The sequence below is a fragment of the Cloeon dipterum genome, chromosome X (genome assembly GCF_949628265.1).
Source record: "Cloeon dipterum chromosome X, ieCloDipt1.1, whole genome shotgun sequence".
In the NCBI taxonomy this organism is placed as follows: domain Eukaryota; kingdom Metazoa; phylum Arthropoda; class Insecta; order Ephemeroptera; family Baetidae; genus Cloeon; species Cloeon dipterum.
This window is the reverse complement of record NC_088790.1, coordinates 2,561,581-2,582,567: the sequence shown is the minus strand read 5'-3', so window position 1 is coordinate 2,582,567 and position 20,987 is coordinate 2,561,581. Positions and strand designations below refer to the sequence as shown.

The following is a 20,987-nucleotide window of genomic DNA, read 5'->3' as shown; positions in this document are numbered from 1 at the left end:
TCGGATGTTTCCATTCCACTGCATTTTACAATTAATATAAAAATATAGATAAATGTACACTCAATTATCGTTTCGTGTGATTGCTAACTTTTTAAAATCGAATTTAATTTAGAATACTGGTGTACGGCACAAATGTTCCCACGCTTGATTTTCGATTTTTGTGGATGAGAATCCAAGAGCATTCGTGATTTTTCTCGCACCCTAGCATCGCATCCGTCGTTCATTATTGTGGAGCACACAAAAGCGAACGAAAAGTTTGACCTGCGAGCGACCTTTTTATCTGTGAAGCAGTGCGCCCCATTTTGATGCACAGCCTGAATATGTTGTGCACGGTATGGGGAATGGTCGAGATAAGTCAAACCCCACAAATTGTTGCAATGCCTTTATTTGTATTTGCCGTTATTTGGTCTGAAATAATATAATAAATTCCATAAATGCATAGAAAAGAATGTTAAAACTAAACACATTAAAAAAGGCAAAAGGCCATTGTCAATTATTAAAATATAATATATAAAATGACAAGAATAAAATAATAACTCAATTAATAAAACACAACACAATATATAATAACATAAGCTTACCCCTAAAAGGGAGTTGTCAGAGATTGGCAATATACAAGCAAGGTAGTTCAATTATTCGTCAATTATAGGGTTCGTACTGTAATACATACACGTCATTATAACTAACTAAATTCACAAACCACAAATAGTAATATTGTTCACAGAGATAATCACTTACAAAGGGAGCATATGTGCTCAAGGTTAACGAACTCCTAAATGTGCGGCCGAGGGAGCAATATTTGCTGCTACCGCACACGTTGATCGTCGAGTTTAGAATAATTCCTTATCAGGTTAACACGGATATACTCAGGCAGCCAGGGTAGGAGAGAACGCCACCTTTCGGCAGCCACCATAACGGGCCATAGGCGATCGGTGGATTTCGATACAATTTGTGATTTTCTCACTGCAGCACGGTGAGATTTTCTCAACCTTGACTTGCAGTGTACTTCAAAAGAACACGTGACGTTCACGGCTATGACACGCGGGGCAAGCCAGAGCTGTACATTCCGGTCCAGGCATCGCTGCTTTCAAAGAAAAATCCCCTTGCTTGTGCGTTGCGAGCGTGTACAATGCCTTGCCAGTGTCACTACGCCTAGAGCCTCGAGTCAAAGAATTTAGTACGGCTTTGAAAGGTTTCCTTTGCAAACACAAATTTTACTCTTCCCAAGAGTATATTTCTCTTTTGTCAAAAACTTATGATGTTGTTGTGTGGTAATTATTTTTCTATTGTATATTGTGTTTGTAATTTGCAATTAGCGATGGAATATGTTGTGAGAAGATCTTCACCTTGATGTAGTGCCATGCTAAAAGTCAAATAAAATGAATTGAATATAAACGCGCCCCAACTGCTTTATCCTCTTGGCCTTTTGCTAAGAATTCTGCTTTCTTTGTTCTGTGCATGGGTTCTCACTATATTTTACTGCATGAGCATGGGGCTCGATAAATGGGAAAATTGACTGGACAGAGGAGACTTAAACAAAACGTTTTGTAAAGCTGCCAATGCGTCATGTGTATTATCGCTATCCTTCGCATCGAGGGCATCTCTTTTAGTCCACAACTGCTGGTTGCTGCCCTAATTCTTTAACTGTTTTCCCCGTATGAGGGATGAGAATTATGCAGAAGGCGAAGCTGGCCCTTTTGTATATTTTCTGGTCATATGTATGACAAAATGTTTGATAATAATTCATTGCCACATGGAAACCATTAAAAATTATTCTCAAGGCGCAAAAGTTTTGAATATCTATGGAAAAATGTGTTTGAAAAGATAAAGTTTGTGGTAATTACCGTTTTTTTAAATAATCTTAAATTTTATTTCGCAGCCAACGCCTCTTTTAGTGGCAAGATATAATTTGAACTAGCCTAGCACACGGGTCGCTAGTACGCATGCGTCCGTGTGCTTGCGCTCTAGAGCGAGCAGGCGGCAAGCCTACAGATTGAAATATATATAGCGACCAAAGGGAAATTTGGCCAGGAAAATTGAAATTTAGGAATTTTTCCTTCCTGCCTCCTTTGGAAACTTCAAGTGACCCTTGACCCATTTACATGCACCGATCGCCTATGCCACGGGCTAACAATAAACACGCAAACACACTCGAAGGGTGCTGCGTTGCAAGCTCGTCTCACGGTCACAGTTGAAGCGAGTTACGCGGCAGAGTCGTGCCCAAAGTAAAACTTTCAGAATTTAAGTAACTAAAAGCAGACTCGATTGTCATGTTATTATTGATATTATAATTATCTTGATATCGACACACATTTTAAAAATTTTCGATGCATGTGAATGCACCAGGAAATCAAAGATATTGCAAGCAAATTTTTTTATTAAGTAACATTGCTTTTAGGCCACATCCACCATCTAAAGACGAAACCTTGATGCGTCGTTCCTCCCCTTCCCACCATTGTTACTTTTGCAGCGAGTCGCAGTACCCTCTGTCGCTCGCTTAAAAACGCTGAAAAACAATTAAATTCGGCCTCGGAAACGGTCTTAGATCGGGATACCCTGAGAAAGGTCGTTTGGGCATTCCCTTCGTGAGCGCTGTCGTATAAGGGAAAATTCATCGATTTGAAAAGAATAAATCAATTTTTAAAAATTGAATTTATGTGGTTTACTACCAACTACGCGTGAATCCACTGGGATATATAGTTCTGAAAACGGACAAAATTCCATCGCCTGCTTTTTTCTCCCCCTCTTTCGCCCACCCACATCGCCAAGAAAATGGACCACACACCATTTTCCTTCCAATTTGAGAGAATTTTGTTGGAAATCATTGTTTGCGCGTAGGTATTTTCGGAGGGGTAGCGTTCGTTGTGCGTGAAAATAACAATAGATATACGCAGCGGAGGTAAAATATTGCGTTTCCCCTTGCGCTGTGCGCTGGAAGAACGACGAAGGTAGTGAAAAGCATGACGTTCATTATCAGGTGTTGCGCATCACGAGAGATAAAATTCAAGCTGACGTTGGCATTCTAGAGAGTGTAGTGTCGAAGACGAGGAACTTAGGACAAGCCTTTACTTAAGTCACTAATGAACATTTTTATTGTTTTTTTATGTGTGATTTTAGATGTGACATTATTGCATTGTTGTATTTGATTTTAATTGTAACTCATGATATGGACGTATGTGATGACAACGGAACTGGTCGAGGAATAAAAACGACGAATTTCTCTTTGTTGACAACGAGGATGAAGCCTGGGTTTAATTATATTCAACATTTTTATTGTGTTTTGGCCGATATGTGAGTTGCCTCAATTACGCATGATCGCAGCCAAAAGAGCAGGCTTCAATCAGTTAAATTTAGCCAAGAATTATTGGTAAGTGATAAACAAAACGAATAAACGTGAATGTTCCAATATCTGCTGAGATATCTCTCCTTTCTCTGCATGCATTAATTAAAAGCCGAGTTTTAAATTTTATAAACATGCCTCTCCAAATTTAAAAAAAAACACAACTCTGATTTTTCCTTGCAAAAAGTAAGATAAAATAGAATAAATTAAAATATGGGGTCCTTGGGAAGCTTAGACGGTCGACCTTTTTCTTCTGTACTCAATTTATTTCCAAAAACATGAAATCTTCACGAATCATGAAAAATGATGACGATTGCACTGTATTTAAAATGGGTCAATTTGACAAGGAAAAAACTTTGTCAAATTGACGATGACCGCTTTTTAACAAGCTTTAAACTCGTCACGATTTTAAGCTCTCGACTAGCATACTGTCGCTGACTAGCTTAACACTAGTTAAAACCAGGTCATCGTCAATTTAACAAACTTAAACTGTGTCGATCACTGCTGGCCTGCCGCCGTGGCGTACGCTGGTCTGCAACCCCGTGAATGCTTGCCTGTCACCCCAAATTCCGAGACAAGAAATTGAAACAGGAAACAAGAATTCCGGCAGGACAGGAATATATTTTTGAGGAACAGGACAAGACAAGAATTTTGTTTCAAAACAATCCCATTCTTGGTCTATTTTGTATCAAATATACCTCATTTATAGACAGCATTACTTTTCATTTTGATGCTACCTTACAAAATGTTTACTTCCTTTCATGTAACTATAAACATTTTTCCAAAAAAGCCTAAAAATTATCCACGACGTTTACAATTTTGCTCTAAAGCTTTATTTAAAATGCAAAAATCTTTAATTATATAGTCAGTGGTGTTCGAAAAACAAGCATTTAACGGAAACAATCAACTGTATCAAAAATAACATTTCTTAGGGGTTTCTGCGATTCTTTTTCATTTTAAGCACTTTTGAAATACTTTTTCAGGCACTTTTTGTTGGATACTAAATTCTGGACGGGATGCATACTTTTTTTCCGTTTTGTTCATAAAGGGGAATTAGATTAATTAAAAATTATATACTATATCAACAGGCACAATTTAAACACTTTGAAAAATCTGTCAAATGGAAGTTTCAAATAATTAGAAGCAAACAAAAAACAGGTATAAATATTGATCTAGAAGATCATTTTGTATATTTGAATTAAATTTAAGAAAAAAAAGGGAAAAACAGGAACAGGACAGGAAATTTTTTTACGAATGCGGCGAAAACTACTGAGCTTCCCTTATGTACTGAGGCAAAGGAGCGCGAGCCGAGACGCATGCAGACAGCAGGCGACGCTTTCATTGGCTCGCTGCGCACTCCGCGCGAACAAAGTGTTCTCGAAGAGGGGGTGGATTCTCGGGTATATAAACTCGGGGGTTGTAAAGGGAATTTCATAAACCTGCTATCACATCGAACTTTGCTCTCTCCTTCGCTCTACTCAGCAGAAATGGCAATCTTCTTGCAAGAACCTTGGGCTCTTCGGACGCGGAGCGACGATCACGTCTGCGCCACCACCTTCAACATGGCACGCACGCTGACGGACGTCGACCAGGACATCGTCAGCCTGGAGGACGAGGAAGGGGACGTCGAGAGTAAGTTTTTGTTAATAAAATAAATGTTGAAAGTTACATTGACGACAATTATATAAATTTAAGTTCATTTGCCTCCAGAATTGAACTATTAGCCTCTTTATTTATTTTACAAATTATTTTTGCGACCTTTTCTAATAGATTTCTCTGATTTTGTTTCCGCAGACGACACTCGATGTCCCATCTGTCTGCTGGCCCTGGACATGCCGATGCGCTTGCCATGTTGCGGGCATTTATTTTGCTTCGACTGCAGTTGGGGCAAAATAAAACGCTGCGCAATGTGCCGGGCGTTCCTGCCGCTGGATTTCTGGGCCACGCCGGAAGATTTCCTCAGCTGTCCTGTGCCTGAGCCGGCGACCCAGTACAGCTGGATCTTCAAAACCACATCCGGCTGGTGGCGTTTCTCTTGGCGCCAGGAGCAGGCGATTCGGCGGGCGTTGAGTGCAGGAATCTGCAAGCTCAGTCTCACCATCGCGGGCGAAGAGGCGACCTTGGATTTTCGGTCGCTTTTAATTAAGCAACATCGCAAGGTTGGCGCACTTTCCATTGCTCGCAACGGCACCTTTGAAGCTGTGGGGGTGGCCGGGCTCAAACTCTCGCCCGAATAGCCAAGCACGTCGTGACCAAGTACACCAAAGCTCCAAGAAAGCCTCAAAATCAACACAAGGCTTTAAAATCGGCCCTTTTCAGGGCCAACAAATACATCTGAATAAAGTTTCAAAGCAATGAAATAATTTTTAAAATTTTTAAGTAATTTCGCCGCTTTTTTATGTTCGTTTGCCTCCATTATAATTCCAATATTACTTAATTAGAAAGGAAGTTGAGAATTAGTAATAAAATAAATTGCAAAGAAATAACCTAATTAAATCAATGCCATCATTAATTCTGTCATGACGAACTACCGATTAAATAATTGAAGCAAATATATTGCTTCTCTCTTCAGTCTTCACTGCGTTAGAGGGGTTACACCGGTCTCGGTTGTTGCTCGCTCATCCGCCGCAAACAGCTAACAGCTCACTCATTTTCAGAGCCCGAGATTTACGATGTATGTTAAAGTAGAGGTTTCAAAGCAATGAACCATCCATCCAATAAACTGATCTTTAAAGAACTATTCCGTTTATGTTATGTTTAAGCAGGACAGTTAAAGTTTAAACAAAAGTCTCAGTGATAATAGAGGTCAAATTAAATTAGTGTTTGAGACGTCTCGTATTGCTTTGTAAATTAACGAGAATTATTTGGGTGGCCCTGAAAAGGGCCGGTTTCGCCGTGAACCTGCACGGTGTGAGCTTAGGCCTTCTTGTCGGTCTTCTTGGGCAGGAGCAGGACGGCCTGGATGTTGGGCAGGACACCTCCCTGGGCGATGGTCACGCCGGACAGCCGTTTGTTTTATAGAAGGCATTACTTCTTATTTTGATACTACCTTACAATATGTTTAACTTCTTTCATGTAGCTATAAACATTTTTCCAAAAAAGCGTAAAAATTATCTACGACGTTTTTACAATTTTGCTCTATAGCTTTATTTAAAATGCAAAAATCTTTAATTATATATAGTTAGTGGTGTTCGCAAAAACAAGCATTTTACAGAGACAATCAACTGTGACGATTTTCGCGATAGGATTAAGGGTAATTGTCAATTTTTACCGACTTTATTTGCCCATCCTGAATTTTACATATAAGGTTGTTAGGGATGTTTCATAGTGTGTAACCTGAAATTTTGAGCAAAAAATTCGGTGGCCCTTTTCGGGAAATCGCGATTTTCGAAAATTGAAAAGTTGAGATAGTAACTCCGAAATATCAAGGTATCTTCGGTCCAGATTGGAATTTTGATGTGGTTTTTTCACCTTCGGGCGTAACTTTTTGAGTAGAACATGTTTGCCATTGGTCAAAAATTTGTAGGTCAGAGGTCAAGGTCACAAATTCACATGAAAAATGTTCAATTAAAAATATCACAAAATACGCCCCCTCGGATTTTTTTCATGGAAACGTAAAAAATGTAGCCCTGAATGCATAGAATATAAGTTTATATACTTCAACCCCCTCAAAAAAATGTAAAACAAAAATTTAGCGTCTTAGGGGTGGGGGGTAAAAGCACACCTAAACCTTTCAGATGGTTAGGGTAGGTCGAGACGAGTCCAACGGTGGGTAGTTTTTGCAATTCTGATCCTTATAGAACCTGAGATTTGAGACTTGCGAAAATTTTTGCCAATTTTCTCCGAAATTTACGGTGCTCGACTATGTTTTCTCACATGATTTGGAATCCTCTCATCGAGATCTATCGGACAGCCAGAGTCTTTTTGGGGAAATGTGGAATTTCAGAGAAAATCGCAATTGCAAAATTCCGTTGAAAATTCTCCATTTAAAACAATGCTAAGTTTGAGGCCGATTTTCACGAAAATTTACTGTGCTGCCTATGTATTTTTTTAACTGTACATGATTTGTAGGACCCAATCTGTATGGGTATTAAAGGATTTTGCGGGGAAATTCATAATCATTCCTCTTTAAATACACATAAATTATAATATTGTAGTTCAAGTCTAGATCTTTTCTTTTTTCTTCAAACTCGTAATGAACTTTTTTTATCGATATTTATGACTTTTTGTCTTGTGTAAAATACTCATTGCTTTAATTGTATGAGGGAGCGAAATAATCGAAATTATGAGAAAAAACAAAATTTTACACCGACTTTGCCATTCTTCGTACAAGCCCCCGTCGATTCAAAAAAGAGTGCGGCCGGATTTTATTTTGCGCCAGATCGATCAATTTTGTTCGGTTCTAATTGGCGTAAACGCTTTGGACTTGATAAAATATATTTCAATTCTAAGTTTTGAAACTAATTGGTCATGAACAATTTTCCGCTAAACTTATTAATGACTGAGACATTAATTAAAATCACCAATTTTGCAATATTTAAAATATCAAATCAACTAAAAATACGAAAGTCGTTTATCTAGTAAAAATAATTGTTGCCTTCATTGATATGGAAATTACCACTGTCAGAAGAAAGTTTTGATCTAAATATTTCCATTTTTTCATCTTCGATTCGGACGCAAGAATATCAGTTCCTTCTTGGTATTTTTACGGTTCGGATGTTTCCATTCCACTGCATTTTACAATTAATATAAAAATATAGATAAATGTACACTCAATTATCGTTTCGTGTGATTGCTAACTTTTTAAAATCGAATTTAATTTAGAATACTGGTGTACGGCACAAATGTTCCCACGCTTGATTTTCGATTTTTGTGGATGAGAATCCAAGAGCATTCGTGATTTTTCTCGCACCCTAGCATCGCATCCGTCGTTCATTATTGTGGAGCACACAAAAGCGAACGAAAAGTTTGACCTGCGAGCGACCTTTTTATCTGTGAAGCAGTGCGCCCCATTTTGATGCACAGCCTGAATATGTTGTGCACGGTATGGGGAATGGTCGAGATAAGTCAAACCCCACAAATTGTTGCAATGCCTTTATTTGTATTTGCCGTTATTTGGTCTGAAATAATATAATAAATTCCATAAATGCATAGAAAAGAATGTTAAAACTAAACACATTAAAAAAGGCAAAAGGCCATTGTCAATTATTAAAATATAATATATAAAATGACAAGAATAAAATAATAACTCAATTAATAAAACACAACACAATATATAATAACATAAGCTTACCCCTAAAAGGGAGTTGTCAGAGATTGGCAATATACAAGCAAGGTAGTTCAATTATTCGTCAATTATAGGGTTCGTACTGTAATACATACACGTCATTATAACTAACTAAATTCACAAACCACAAATAGTAATATTGTTCACAGAGATAATCACTTACAAAGGGAGCATATGTGCTCAAGGTTAACGAACTCCTAAATGTGCGGCCGAGGGAGCAATATTTGCTGCTACCGCACACGTTGATCGTCGAGTTTAGAATAATTCCTTATCAGGTTAACACGGATATACTCAGGCAGCCAGGGTAGGAGAGAACGCCACCTTTCGGCAGCCACCATAACGGGCCATAGGCGATCGGTGGATTTCGATACAATTTGTGATTTTCTCACTGCAGCACGGTGAGATTTTCTCAACCTTGACTTGCAGTGTACTTCAAAAGAACACGTGACGTTCACGGCTATGACACGCGGGGCAAGCCAGAGCTGTACATTCCGGTCCAGGCATCGCTGCTTTCAAAGAAAAATCCCCTTGCTTGTGCGTTGCGAGCGTGTACAATGCCTTGCCAGTGTCACTACGCCTAGAGCCTCGAGTCAAAGAATTTAGTACGGCTTTGAAAGGTTTCCTTTGCAAACACAAATTTTACTCTTCCCAAGAGTATATTTCTCTTTTGTCAAAAACTTATGATGTTGTTGTGTGGTAATTATTTTTCTATTGTATATTGTGTTTGTAATTTGCAATTAGCGATGGAATATGTTGTGAGAAGATCTTCACCTTGATGTAGTGCCATGCTAAAAGTCAAATAAAATGAATTGAATATAAACGCGCCCCAACTGCTTTATCCTCTTGGCCTTTTGCTAAGAATTCTGCTTTCTTTGTTCTGTGCATGGGTTCTCACTATATTTTACTGCATGAGCATGGGGCTCGATAAATGGGAAAATTGACTGGACAGAGGAGACTTAAACAAAACGTTTTGTAAAGCTGCCAATGCGTCATGTGTATTATATCGCTATCCTTCGCATCGAGGGCATCTCTTTTAGTCCACAACTGCTGGTTGCTGCCCTAATTCTTTAACTGTTTTCCCCGTATGAGGGATGAGAATTATGCAGAAGGCGAAGCTGGCCCTTTTGTATATTTTCTGGTCATATGTATGACAAAATGTTTGATAATAATTCATTGCCACATGGAAACCATTAAAAATTATTCTCAAGGCGCAAAAGTTTTGAATATCTATGGAAAAATGTGTTTGAAAAGATAAAGTTTGTGGTAATTACCGTTTTTTTAAATAATCTTAAATTTTATTTCGCAGCCAACGCCTCTTTTAGTGGCAAGATATAATTTGAACTAGCCTAGCACACGGGTCGCTAGTACGCATGCGTCCGTGTGCTTGCGCTCTAGAGCGAGCAGGCGGCAAGCCTACAGATTGAAATATATATAGCGACCAAAGGGAAATTTGGCCAGGAAAATTGAAATTTAGGAATTTTTCCTTCCTGCCTCCTTTGGAAACTTCAAGTGACCCTTGACCCATTTACATGCACCGATCGCCTATGCCACGGGCTAACAATAAACACGCAAACACACTCGAAGGGTGCTGCGTTGCAAGCTCGTCTCACGGTCACAGTTGAAGCGAGTTACGCGGCAGAGTCGTGCCCAAAGTAAAACTTTCAGAATTTAAGTAACTAAAAGCAGACTCGATTGTCATGTTATTATTGATATTATAATTATCTTGATATCGACACACATTTTAAAAATTTTCGATGCATGTGAATGCACCAGGAAATCAAAGATATTGCAAGCAAATTTTTTTATTAAGTAACATTGCTTTTAGGCCACATCCACCATCTAAAGACGAAACCTTGATGCGTCGTTCCTCCCCTTCCCACCATTGTTACTTTTGCAGCGAGTCGCAGTACCCTCTGTCGCTCGCTTAAAAACGCTGAAAAACAATTAAATTCGGCCTCGGAAACGGTCTTAGATCGGGATACCCTGAGAAAGGTCGTTTGGGCATTCCCTTCGTGAGCGCTGTCGTATAAGGGAAAATTCATCGATTTGAAAAGAATAAATCAATTTTTAAAAATTGAATTTATGTGGTTTACTACCAACTACGCGTGAATCCACTGGGATATATAGTTCTGAAAACGGACAAAATTCCATCGCCTGCTTTTTTCTCCCCCTCTTTCGCCCACCCACATCGCCAAGAAAATGGACCACACACCATTTTCCTTCCAATTTGAGAGAATTTTGTTGGAAATCATTGTTTGCGCGTAGGTATTTTCGGAGGGGTAGCGTTCGTTGTGCGTGAAAATAACAATAGATATACGCAGCGGAGGTAAAATATTGCGTTTCCCCTTGCGCTGTGCGCTGGAAGAACGACGAAGGTAGTGAAAAGCATGACGTTCATTATCAGGTGTTGCGCATCACGAGAGATAAAATTCAAGCTGACGTTGGCATTCTAGAGAGTGTAGTGTCGAAGACGAGGAACTTAGGACAAGCCTTTACTTAAGTCACTAATGAACATTTTTATTGTTTTTTTATGTGTGATTTTAGATGTGACATTATTGCATTGTTGTATTTGATTTTAATTGTAACTCATGATATGGACGTATGTGATGACAACGGAACTGGTCGAGGAATAAAAACGACGAATTTCTCTTTGTTGACAACGAGGATGAAGCCTGGGTTTAATTATATTCAACATTTTTATTGTGTTTTGGCCGATATGTGAGTTGCCTCAATTACGCATGATCGCAGCCAAAAGAGCAGGCTTCAATCAGTTAAATTTAGCCAAGAATTATTGGTAAGTGATAAACAAAACGAATAAACGTGAATGTTCCAATATCTGCTGAGATATCTCTCCTTTCTCTGCATGCATTAATTAAAAGCCGAGTTTTAAATTTTATAAACATGCCTCTCCAAATTTAAAAAAAAACACAACTCTGATTTTTCCTTGCAAAAAGTAAGATAAAATAGAATAAATTAAAATATGGGGTCCTTGGGAAGCTTAGACGGTCGACCTTTTTCTTCTGTACTCAATTTATTTCCAAAAACATGAAATCTTCACGAATCATGAAAAATGATGACGATTGCACTGTATTTAAAATGGGTCAATTTGACAAGGAAAAAACTTTGTCAAATTGACGATGACCGCTTTTTAACAAGCTTTAAACTCGTCACGATTTTAAGCTCTCGACTAGCATACTGTCGCTGACTAGCTTAACACTAGTTAAAACCAGGTCATCGTCAATTTAACAAACTTAAACTGTGTCGATCACTGCTGGCCTGCCGCCGTGGCGTACGCTGGTCTGCAACCCCGTGAATGCTTGCCTGTCACCCCAAATTCCGAGACAAGAAATTGAAACAGGAAACAAGAATTCCGGCAGGACAGGAATATATTTTTGAGGAACAGGACAAGACAAGAATTTTGTTTCAAAACAATCCCATTCTTGGTCTATTTTGTATCAAATATACCTCATTTATAGACAGCATTACTTTTCATTTTGATGCTACCTTACAAAATGTTTACTTCCTTTCATGTAACTATAAACATTTTTCCAAAAAAGCCTAAAAATTATCCACGACGTTTACAATTTTGCTCTAAAGCTTTATTTAAAATGCAAAAATCTTTAATTATATAGTCAGTGGTGTTCGAAAAACAAGCATTTAACGGAAACAATCAACTGTATCAAAAATAACATTTCTTAGGGGTTTCTGCGATTCTTTTTCATTTTAAGCACTTTTGAAATACTTTTTCAGGCACTTTTTGTTGGATACTAAATTCTGGACGGGATGCATACTTTTTTTCCGTTTTGTTCATAAAGGGGAATTAGATTAATTAAAAATTATATACTATATCAACAGGCACAATTTAAACACTTTGAAAAATCTGTCAAATGGAAGTTTCAAATAATTAGAAGCAAACAAAAAACAGGTATAAATATTGATCTAGAAGATCATTTTGTATATTTGAATTAAATTTAAGAAAAAAAAGGGAAAAACAGGAACAGGACAGGAAATTTTTTTACGAATGCGGCGAAAACTACTGAGCTTCCCTTATGTACTGAGGCAAAGGAGCGCGAGCCGAGACGCATGCAGACAGCAGGCGACGCTTTCATTGGCTCGCTGCGCACTCCGCGCGAACAAAGTGTTCTCGAAGAGGGGGTGGATTCTCGGGTATATAAACTCGGGGGTTGTAAAGGGAATTTCATAAACCTGCTATCACATCGAACTTTGCTCTCTCCTTCGCTCTACTCAGCAGAAATGGCAATCTTCTTGCAAGAACCTTGGGCTCTTCGGACGCGGAGCGACGATCACGTCTGCGCCACCACCTTCAACATGGCACGCACGCTGACGGACGTCGACCAGGACATCGTCAGCCTGGAGGACGAGGAAGGGGACGTCGAGAGTAAGTTTTTGTTAATAAAATAAATGTTGAAAGTTACATTGACGACAATTATATAAATTTAAGTTCATTTGCCTCCAGAATTGAACTATTAGCCTCTTTATTTATTTTACAAATTATTTTTGCGACCTTTTCTAATAGATTTCTCTGATTTTGTTTCCGCAGACGACACTCGATGTCCCATCTGTCTGCTGGCCCTGGACATGCCGATGCGCTTGCCATGTTGCGGGCATTTATTTTGCTTCGACTGCAGTTGGGGCAAAATAAAACGCTGCGCAATGTGCCGGGCGTTCCTGCCGCTGGATTTCTGGGCCACGCCGGAAGATTTCCTCAGCTGTCCTGTGCCTGAGCCGGCGACCCAGTACAGCTGGATCTTCAAAACCACATCCGGCTGGTGGCGTTTCTCTTGGCGCCAGGAGCAGGCGATTCGGCGGGCGTTGAGTGCAGGAATCTGCAAGCTCAGTCTCACCATCGCGGGCGAAGAGGCGACCTTGGATTTTCGGTCGCTTTTAATTAAGCAACATCGCAAGGTTGGCGCACTTTCCATTGCTCGCAACGGCACCTTTGAAGCTGTGGGGGTGGCCGGGCTCAAACTCTCGCCCGAATAGCCAAGCACGTCGTGACCAAGTACACCAAAGCTCCAAGAAAGCCTCAAAATCAACACAAGGCTTTAAAATCGGCCCTTTTCAGGGCCAACAAATACATCTGAATAAAGTTTCAAAGCAATGAAATAATTTTTAAAATTTTTAAGTAATTTCGCCGCTTTTTTATGTTCGTTTGCCTCCATTATAATTCCAATATTACTTAATTAGAAAGGAAGTTGAGAATTAGTAATAAAATAAATTGCAAAGAAATAACCTAATTAAATCAATGCCATCATTAATTCTGTCATGACGAACTACCGATTAAATAATTGAAGCAAATATATTGCTTCTCTCTTCAGTCTTCACTGCGTTAGAGGGGTTACACCGGTCTCGGTTGTTGCTCGCTCATCCGCCGCAAACAGCTAACAGCTCACTCATTTTCAGAGCCCGAGATTTACGATGTATGTTAAAGTAGAGGTTTCAAAGCAATGAACCATCCATCCAATAAACTGATCTTTAAAGAACTATTCCGTTTATGTTATGTTTAAGCAGGACAGTTAAAGTTTAAACAAAAGTCTCAGTGATAATAGAGGTCAAATTAAATTAGTGTTTGAGACGTCTCGTATTGCTTTGTAAATTAACGAGAATTATTTGGGTGGCCCTGAAAAGGGCCGGTTTCGCCGTGAACCTGCACGGTGTGGGCTTAGGCCTTCTTGTCGGTCTTCTTGGGCAGGAGCAGGACGGCCTGGATGTTGGGCAGGACACCTCCCTGGGCGATGGTCACGCCGGACAGCCGTTTGTTTTATAGAAGGCATTACTTCTTATTTTGATACTACCTTACAATATGTTTAACTTCTTTCATGTAGCTATAAACATTTTTCCAAAAAAGCGTAAAAATTATCTACGACGTTTTTACAATTTTGCTCTATAGCTTTATTTAAAATGCAAAAATCTTTAATTATATATAGTTAGTGGTGTTCGCAAAAACAAGCATTTTACAGAGACAATCAACTGTGACGATTTTCGCGATAGGATTAAGGGTAATTGTCAATTTTTACCGACTTTATTTGCCCATCCTGAATTTTACATATAAGGTTGTTAGGGATGTTTCATAGTGTGTAACCTGAAATTTTGAGCAAAAAATTCGGTGGCCCTTTTCGGGAAATCGCGATTTTCGAAAATTGAAAAGTTGAGATAGTAACTCCGAAATATCAAGGTATCTTCGGTCCAGATTGGAATTTTGATGTGGTTTTTTCACCTTCGGGCGTAACTTTTTGAGTAGAACATGTTTGCCATTGGTCAAAAATTTGTAGGTCAGAGGTCAAGGTCACAAATTCGCATGAAAAATGTTCAATTAAAAATATCACAAAATACGCCCCCTCGGATTTTTTTCATGGAAACGTAAAAAATGTAGCCCTGAATGCATAGAATATAAGTTTATATACTTCAACCCCCTCAAAAAAATGTAAAACAAAAATTTAGCGTCTTAGGGGTGGGGGGTAAAAGCACACCTAAACCTTTCAGATGGTTAGGGTAGGTCGAGACGAGTCCAACGGTGGGTAGTTTTTGCAATTCTGATCCTTATAGAACCTGAGATTTGAGACTTGCGAAAATTTTTGCCAATTTTCTCCGAAATTTACGGTGCTCGACTATGTTTTCTCACATGATTTGGAATCCTCTCATCGAGATCTATCGGACAGCCAGAGTCTTTTTGGGGAAATGTGGAATTTCAGAGAAAATCGCAATTGCAAAATTCCGTTGAAAATTCTCCATTTAAAACAATGCTAAGTTTGAGGCCGATTTTCACGAAAATTTACTGTGCTGCCTATGTATTTTTTTAACTGTACATGATTTGTAGGACCCAATCTGTATGGGTATTAAAGGATTTTGCGGGGGAATTCATAATCATTCCTCTTTAAATACACATAAATTATAATATTGTAGTTCAAGTCTAGATCTTTTCTTTTTTCTTCAAACTCGTAATGAACTTTTTTTATCGATATTTATGACTTTTTGTCTTGTGTAAAATACTCATTGCTTTAATTGTATGAGGGAGCGAAATAATCGAAATTATGAGAAAAAACAAAATTTTACACCGACTTTGCCATTCTTCGTACAAGCCCCCGTCGATTCAAAAAAGAGTGCGGCCGGATTTTATTTTGCGCCAGATCGATCAATTTTGTTCGGTTCTAATTGGCGTAAACGCTTTGGACTTGATAAAATATATTTCAATTCTAAGTTTTGAAACTAATTGGTCATGAACAATTTTCCGCTAAACTTATTAATGACTGAGACATTAATTAAAAACACCAATTTTGCAATATTTAAAATATCAAATCAACTAAAAATACGAAAGTCGTTTATCTAGTAAAAAAAATTGTTGCCTTCATTGATATGGAAATTACCACTGTCAGAAGAAAGTTTTGATCTAAATATTTCCATTTTTTTATCTTCGATTCGGACGCAAGAATATCAGTTCCTTCTTGGTATTTTTACGGTTCGGATGTTTCCATTCCACTGCATTTTACAATTAATATAAAAATATAGATAAATGTACACTCAATTATCGTTTCGTGTGATTGCTAACTTTTTAAAATCGAATTTAATTTAGAATACTGGTGTACGGCACAAATGTTCCCACGCTTGATTTTCGATTTTTGTGGATGAGAATCCAAGAGCATTCGTGATTTTTCTCGCACCCTAGCATCGCATCCGTCGTTCATTATTGTGGAGCACACAAAAGCGAACGAAAAGTTTGACCTGCGAGCGACCTTTTTATCTGTGAAGCAGTGCGCCCCATTTTGATGCACAGCCTGAATATGTTGTGCACGGTATGGGGAATGGTCGAGATAAGTCAAACCCCACAAATTGTTGCAATGCCTTTATTTGTATTTGCCGTTATTTGGTCTGAAATAATATAATAAATTCCATAAATGCATAGAAAAGAATGTTAAAACTAAACACATTAAAAAAGGCAAAAGGCCATTGTCAATTATTAAAATATAATATATAAAATGACAAGAATAAAATAATAACTCAATTAATAAAACACAACACAATATATAATAACATAAGCTTACCCCTAAAAGGGAGTTGTCAGAGATTGGCAATATACAAGCAAGGTAGTTCAATTATTCGTCAATTATAGGGTTCGTACTGTAATACATACACGTCATTATAACTAACTAAATTCACAAACCACAAATAGTAATATTGTTCACAGAGATAATCACTTACAAAGGGAGCATATGTGCTCAAGGTTAACGAACTCCTAAATGTGCGGCCGAGGGAGCAATATTTGCTGCTACCGCACACGTTGATCGTCGAGTTTAGAATAATTCCTTATCAGGTTAACACGGATATACTCAGGCAGCCAGGGTAGGAGAGAACGCCACCTTTCGGCAGCCACCATAACGGGCCATAGGCGATCGGTGGATTTCGATACAATTTGTGATTTTCTCACTGCAGCACGGTGAGATTTTCTCAACCTTGACTTGCAGTGTACTTCAAAAGAACACGTGACGTTCACGGCTATGACACGCGGGGCAAGCCAGAGCTGTACATTCCGGTCCAGGCATCGCTGCTTTCAAAGAAAAATCCCCTTGCTTGTGCGTTGCGAGCGTGTACAATGCCTTGCCAGTGTCACTACGCCTAGAGCCCCGAGTCAAAGAATTTAGTACGGCTTTGAAAGGTTTCCTTTGCAAACACAAATTTTACTCTTCCCAAGAGTATATATTTCTCTTTTGTCAAAAACTTATGATGTTGTTGTGTGGTAATTATTTTTCTATTGTATATTGTGTTTGTAATTTGCAATTACCCGCACAGAAAATTATATTCCAAAAATATCCGGAATAATCTTGGGCTATTCGATTTTTATCCGAAAAGATTAATCCGAAAAATTAATCCAAGATTATTCCACGATTATTCCAGGTTAGCCACAGAATGTTTAAAGTTCACCCTTAAAATTAATCATCAGGAATATCCCTAGAATATTCCTGGCGGTGAAAATTTTATTAACCATGAATAAATATTCCAGGAACATTCTTTTGGATCATTGCAGGGTTAACCCAAAAAATTAATCTTTTTAAATGTTCCAGAAATATTCTTTTGGATCATTCCAGGGTTAACCTAAAAAATTAACCTTATGAATATTCCAGGAATATTTCTTCAAGATGCCCACTAGAATAATTAACTACTTCCCCATATTTTTCGAGCGGTTCTTAATTATTTAAAATTAAATACACGCGCATTCCACATTTTTATAGATTATTCAAACTTGTACGCGCAAAAAAATTCGCAAATATTTATTTATAATTGTTTGATGTTTTACTTAATTAAAATATTACAACCAAACAATTTTTTATTATTCAACTAAAATTCATGAAGCCCCAGAGTCAAAAATTGAAATTTTGCTATAAATTCATTTTAATAAGCTTTATTACTATCACTAAAGCCAAATAAATTTTCCTAATTAAATTTAACGACAAACGGGCAAATCTTTAAATACAGATCTGGTCATGACGAAGGACAAAAAAGGGTTAAAAGGGCGATTTTAGTCTGCGCGCGCCGCGCGGTAGCGGCGGCTGCACAAGCGTGCACGCGCTTGCATGGAATGCCTTCTGCCTGCCTGTGCCTGTGTTATGGAGCGGGGGAGGGGGCGACGGGCAGCAGGACAGACAGGCAAGAACAAGCAGGCGTCTTCCACTAAGGAGAGTAAAGGTAGGAGATGCGAATAAACAGCCAGAGTCACCAAAAGAGGGGAAGGGGTGGGGGTGAACGTCGCTTGTTCGCTGGTTGTTCGCCCCCACCCCTTCCCCACTTTTGGTGACTCTGGCTGTTTATTCGCATCTCCTACCTTTACTCTCCTTATCTTCCACTTCCATAATTCCTGCTTCACTCTAACGAAAGAGTCAAGCGAGTCGTTAACGGCCGTTCAAAGTTTAAGTTCAAAGTGTTTTAACGGACATCGGACATCGCTAGACGCCAAAAGTGAAGGACAATCGGACAGCCGGCGGTTCGGACGGATTGCCTGGATCGGCTGGACAAGGACGCGTCGGACGCTTATTTGCCAACGGCTGCCGCGATCCTCAGTTTTGATTTAGGCGTCAAGATAAACGATACCGGCGTGTTAGAAAATTTTGTACATGGAAAAATTTCAGTTTCTGCCGGACTTCATTGTCACATCCGGTCACATCTCGCCAGTTCTTATGAGAATCGTGAGAATCCAACATAAAAGTATTAGGGGAGTCTTGCAGGAACTGGCGAGTTGTGTAGCCCGGCGGAAACTGTATTTTTTCCATAATTTTTCGTAATATGTATATATGTAATTGTTTGGATAAAAATAAATTATGCTATATTTTAAGTAATAAAGAATAAAGTTTTTGCTATTTAAATCAACAATCCTAAATAAAAGCAAAAAAAATGAAAATAAAATAAATAATATTCCAGGGTTATTCTCTAGGAACAATCTAGGGTTAACTTAAAAAAATAATCCAGGGATAACTTATGTCACGCTTAAAGTTGTTCAAAGAATAATCGAAAGGTTAACCAAAATATTGTTCCAAGAATAACCCAGGGTTAATCCAAGAGGCAGAAAATAATTCTTCTCCAAGGATATTCCTCGGTTATTCCAGGAATATTTTTTCTGATTAACCAAAAAGGTTAACCTTGAACAAGAAAAAGCGTGACATTAGTTAACTTTGGGACATAAAAAAGTCATTCCTGGCGGTTAATCTTTGGTGAAGATGGTATAGCCCAGGGTTAACTTTGGAACATATTTTTCTGTGCGGGTAGCGATGGAATATGTTGTGAGAAGATCTTCACCTTGATGTAGTGCCATGCTAAAAGTCAAATAAAATGAATTGAATATAAACGCGCCCCAACTGCTTTATCCTCTTGGCCTTTTGCTAAGAATTCTGCTTTCTTTGTTCTGTGCATGGGTTCTCACTATATTTTACTGCATGAGCATGGGGCTCGATAAATGGGAAAATTGACTGGACAGAGGAGACTTAAACAAAACGTTTTGTAAAGCTGCCAATGCGTCATGTGTATTATATCGCTATCCTTCGCATCGAGGGCATCTCTTTTAGTCCACAACTGCTGGTTGCTGCCCTAATTCTTTAACTGTTTTCCCCGTATGAGGGATGAGAATTATGCAGAAGGCGAAGCTGGCCCTTTTGTATATTTTCTGGTCATATGTATGACAAAATGTTTGATAATAATTCATTGCCACATGGAAACCATTAAAAATTATTCTCAAGGCGCAAAAGTTTTGAATATCTATGGAAAAATGTGTTTGAAAAGATAAAGTTTGTGGTAATTACCGTTTTTTTAAATAATCTTAAATTTTATTTCGCAGCCAACGCCTCTTTTAGTGGCAAGATATAATTTGAACTAGCCTAGCACACGGGTCGCTAGTACGCATGCGTCCGTGTGCTTGCGCTCTAGAGCGAGCAGGCGGCAAGCCTACAGATTGAAATATATATAGCGACCAAAGGGAAATTTGGCCAGGAAAATTGAAATTTAGGAATTTTTCCTTCCTGCCTCCTTTGGAAACTTCAAGTGACCCTTGACCCATTTACATGCACCGATCGCCTATGCCACGGGCTAACAATAAACACGCAAACACACTCGAAGGGTGCTGCGTTGCAAGCTCGTCTCACGGTCACAGTTGAAGCGAGTTACGCGGCAGAGTCGTGCCCAAAGTAAAACTTTCAGAATTTAAGTAACTAAAAGCAGACTCGATTGTCATGTTATTATTGATATTATAATTATCTTGATATCGACACACATTTTAAAAATTTTCGATGCATGTGAATGCACCAGGAAATCAAAGATATTGCAAGCAAATTTTTTTATTAAGTAACATTGCTTTTAGGCCACATCCACCATCTAAAGACGAAACCTTGATGCGTCGTTCCTCCCCTTCCCACCATTGTTACTTTTGCAGCGAGTCGCAGTACCCTCTGTCGCTCGCTTAAAAACGCTGAAAAACAATTAAATTCGGCCTCGGAAACGGTCTTAGATCGGGATACCCTGAGAAAGGTCGTTTGGGCATTCCCTTCGTGAGCGCTGTCGTATAAGGGAAAATTCATCGATTTGAAAAGAATAAATCAATTTTTAAAAATTGAATTTATGTGGTTTACTACCAACTACGCGTGAATCCACTGGGATATATAGTTCTGAAAACGGACAAAATTCCATCGCCTGCTTTTTTCTCCCCCTCTTTCGCCCACCCACATCGCCAAGAAAATGGACCACACACCATTTTCCTTCCAATTTGAGAGAATTTTGTTGGAAATCATTGTTTGCGCGTAGGTATTTTCGGAGGGGTAGCGTTCGTTGTGCGTGAAAATAACAATAGATATACGCAGCGGAGGT

At 38.7% G+C, this 20,987-nt stretch overlaps 2 protein-coding genes across 2 annotated transcripts; both read left to right on the top strand.

Annotated features, from left to right (window-relative positions):
• Window positions 1-4,827: 4,827 nt before the first annotated feature.
• Window positions 4,828-5,577, top strand: LOC135945238 (E3 ubiquitin-protein ligase rnf146-like). The gene is made up of 2 exons (XM_065492797.1): window positions 4,828-4,972; window positions 5,135-5,577. The coding sequence occupies exons 1-2, from the start codon at window positions 4,828-4,830 to the stop codon at window positions 5,575-5,577; spliced, it is 588 nt and encodes a 195-aa protein (XP_065348869.1).
• Window positions 5,578-12,881: 7,304 nt separating this feature from the next.
• On the top strand, window positions 12,882-13,631 carry LOC135945236 (E3 ubiquitin-protein ligase rnf146-like). The gene is made up of 2 exons (XM_065492796.1): window positions 12,882-13,026; window positions 13,189-13,631. The coding sequence occupies exons 1-2, from the start codon at window positions 12,882-12,884 to the stop codon at window positions 13,629-13,631; spliced, it is 588 nt and encodes a 195-aa protein (XP_065348868.1).
• Window positions 13,632-20,987: the final 7,356 nt, after the last annotated feature.

Coding starts and splice junctions, on each gene's coding strand:
- LOC135945238 (XM_065492797.1), top strand. CDS start 4,828: ATGGCAATCTTCTTGCAAGAACCTTGGGCTCTTCGGACGCGGAGCGAC. Junction 4,973..5,134: donor CGAGGAAGGGGACGTCGAGA/GTAAGTTTTTGT, acceptor TTGTTTCCGCAG/ACGACACTCGATGTCCCATC.
- LOC135945236 (XM_065492796.1), top strand. CDS start 12,882: ATGGCAATCTTCTTGCAAGAACCTTGGGCTCTTCGGACGCGGAGCGAC. Junction 13,027..13,188: donor CGAGGAAGGGGACGTCGAGA/GTAAGTTTTTGT, acceptor TTGTTTCCGCAG/ACGACACTCGATGTCCCATC.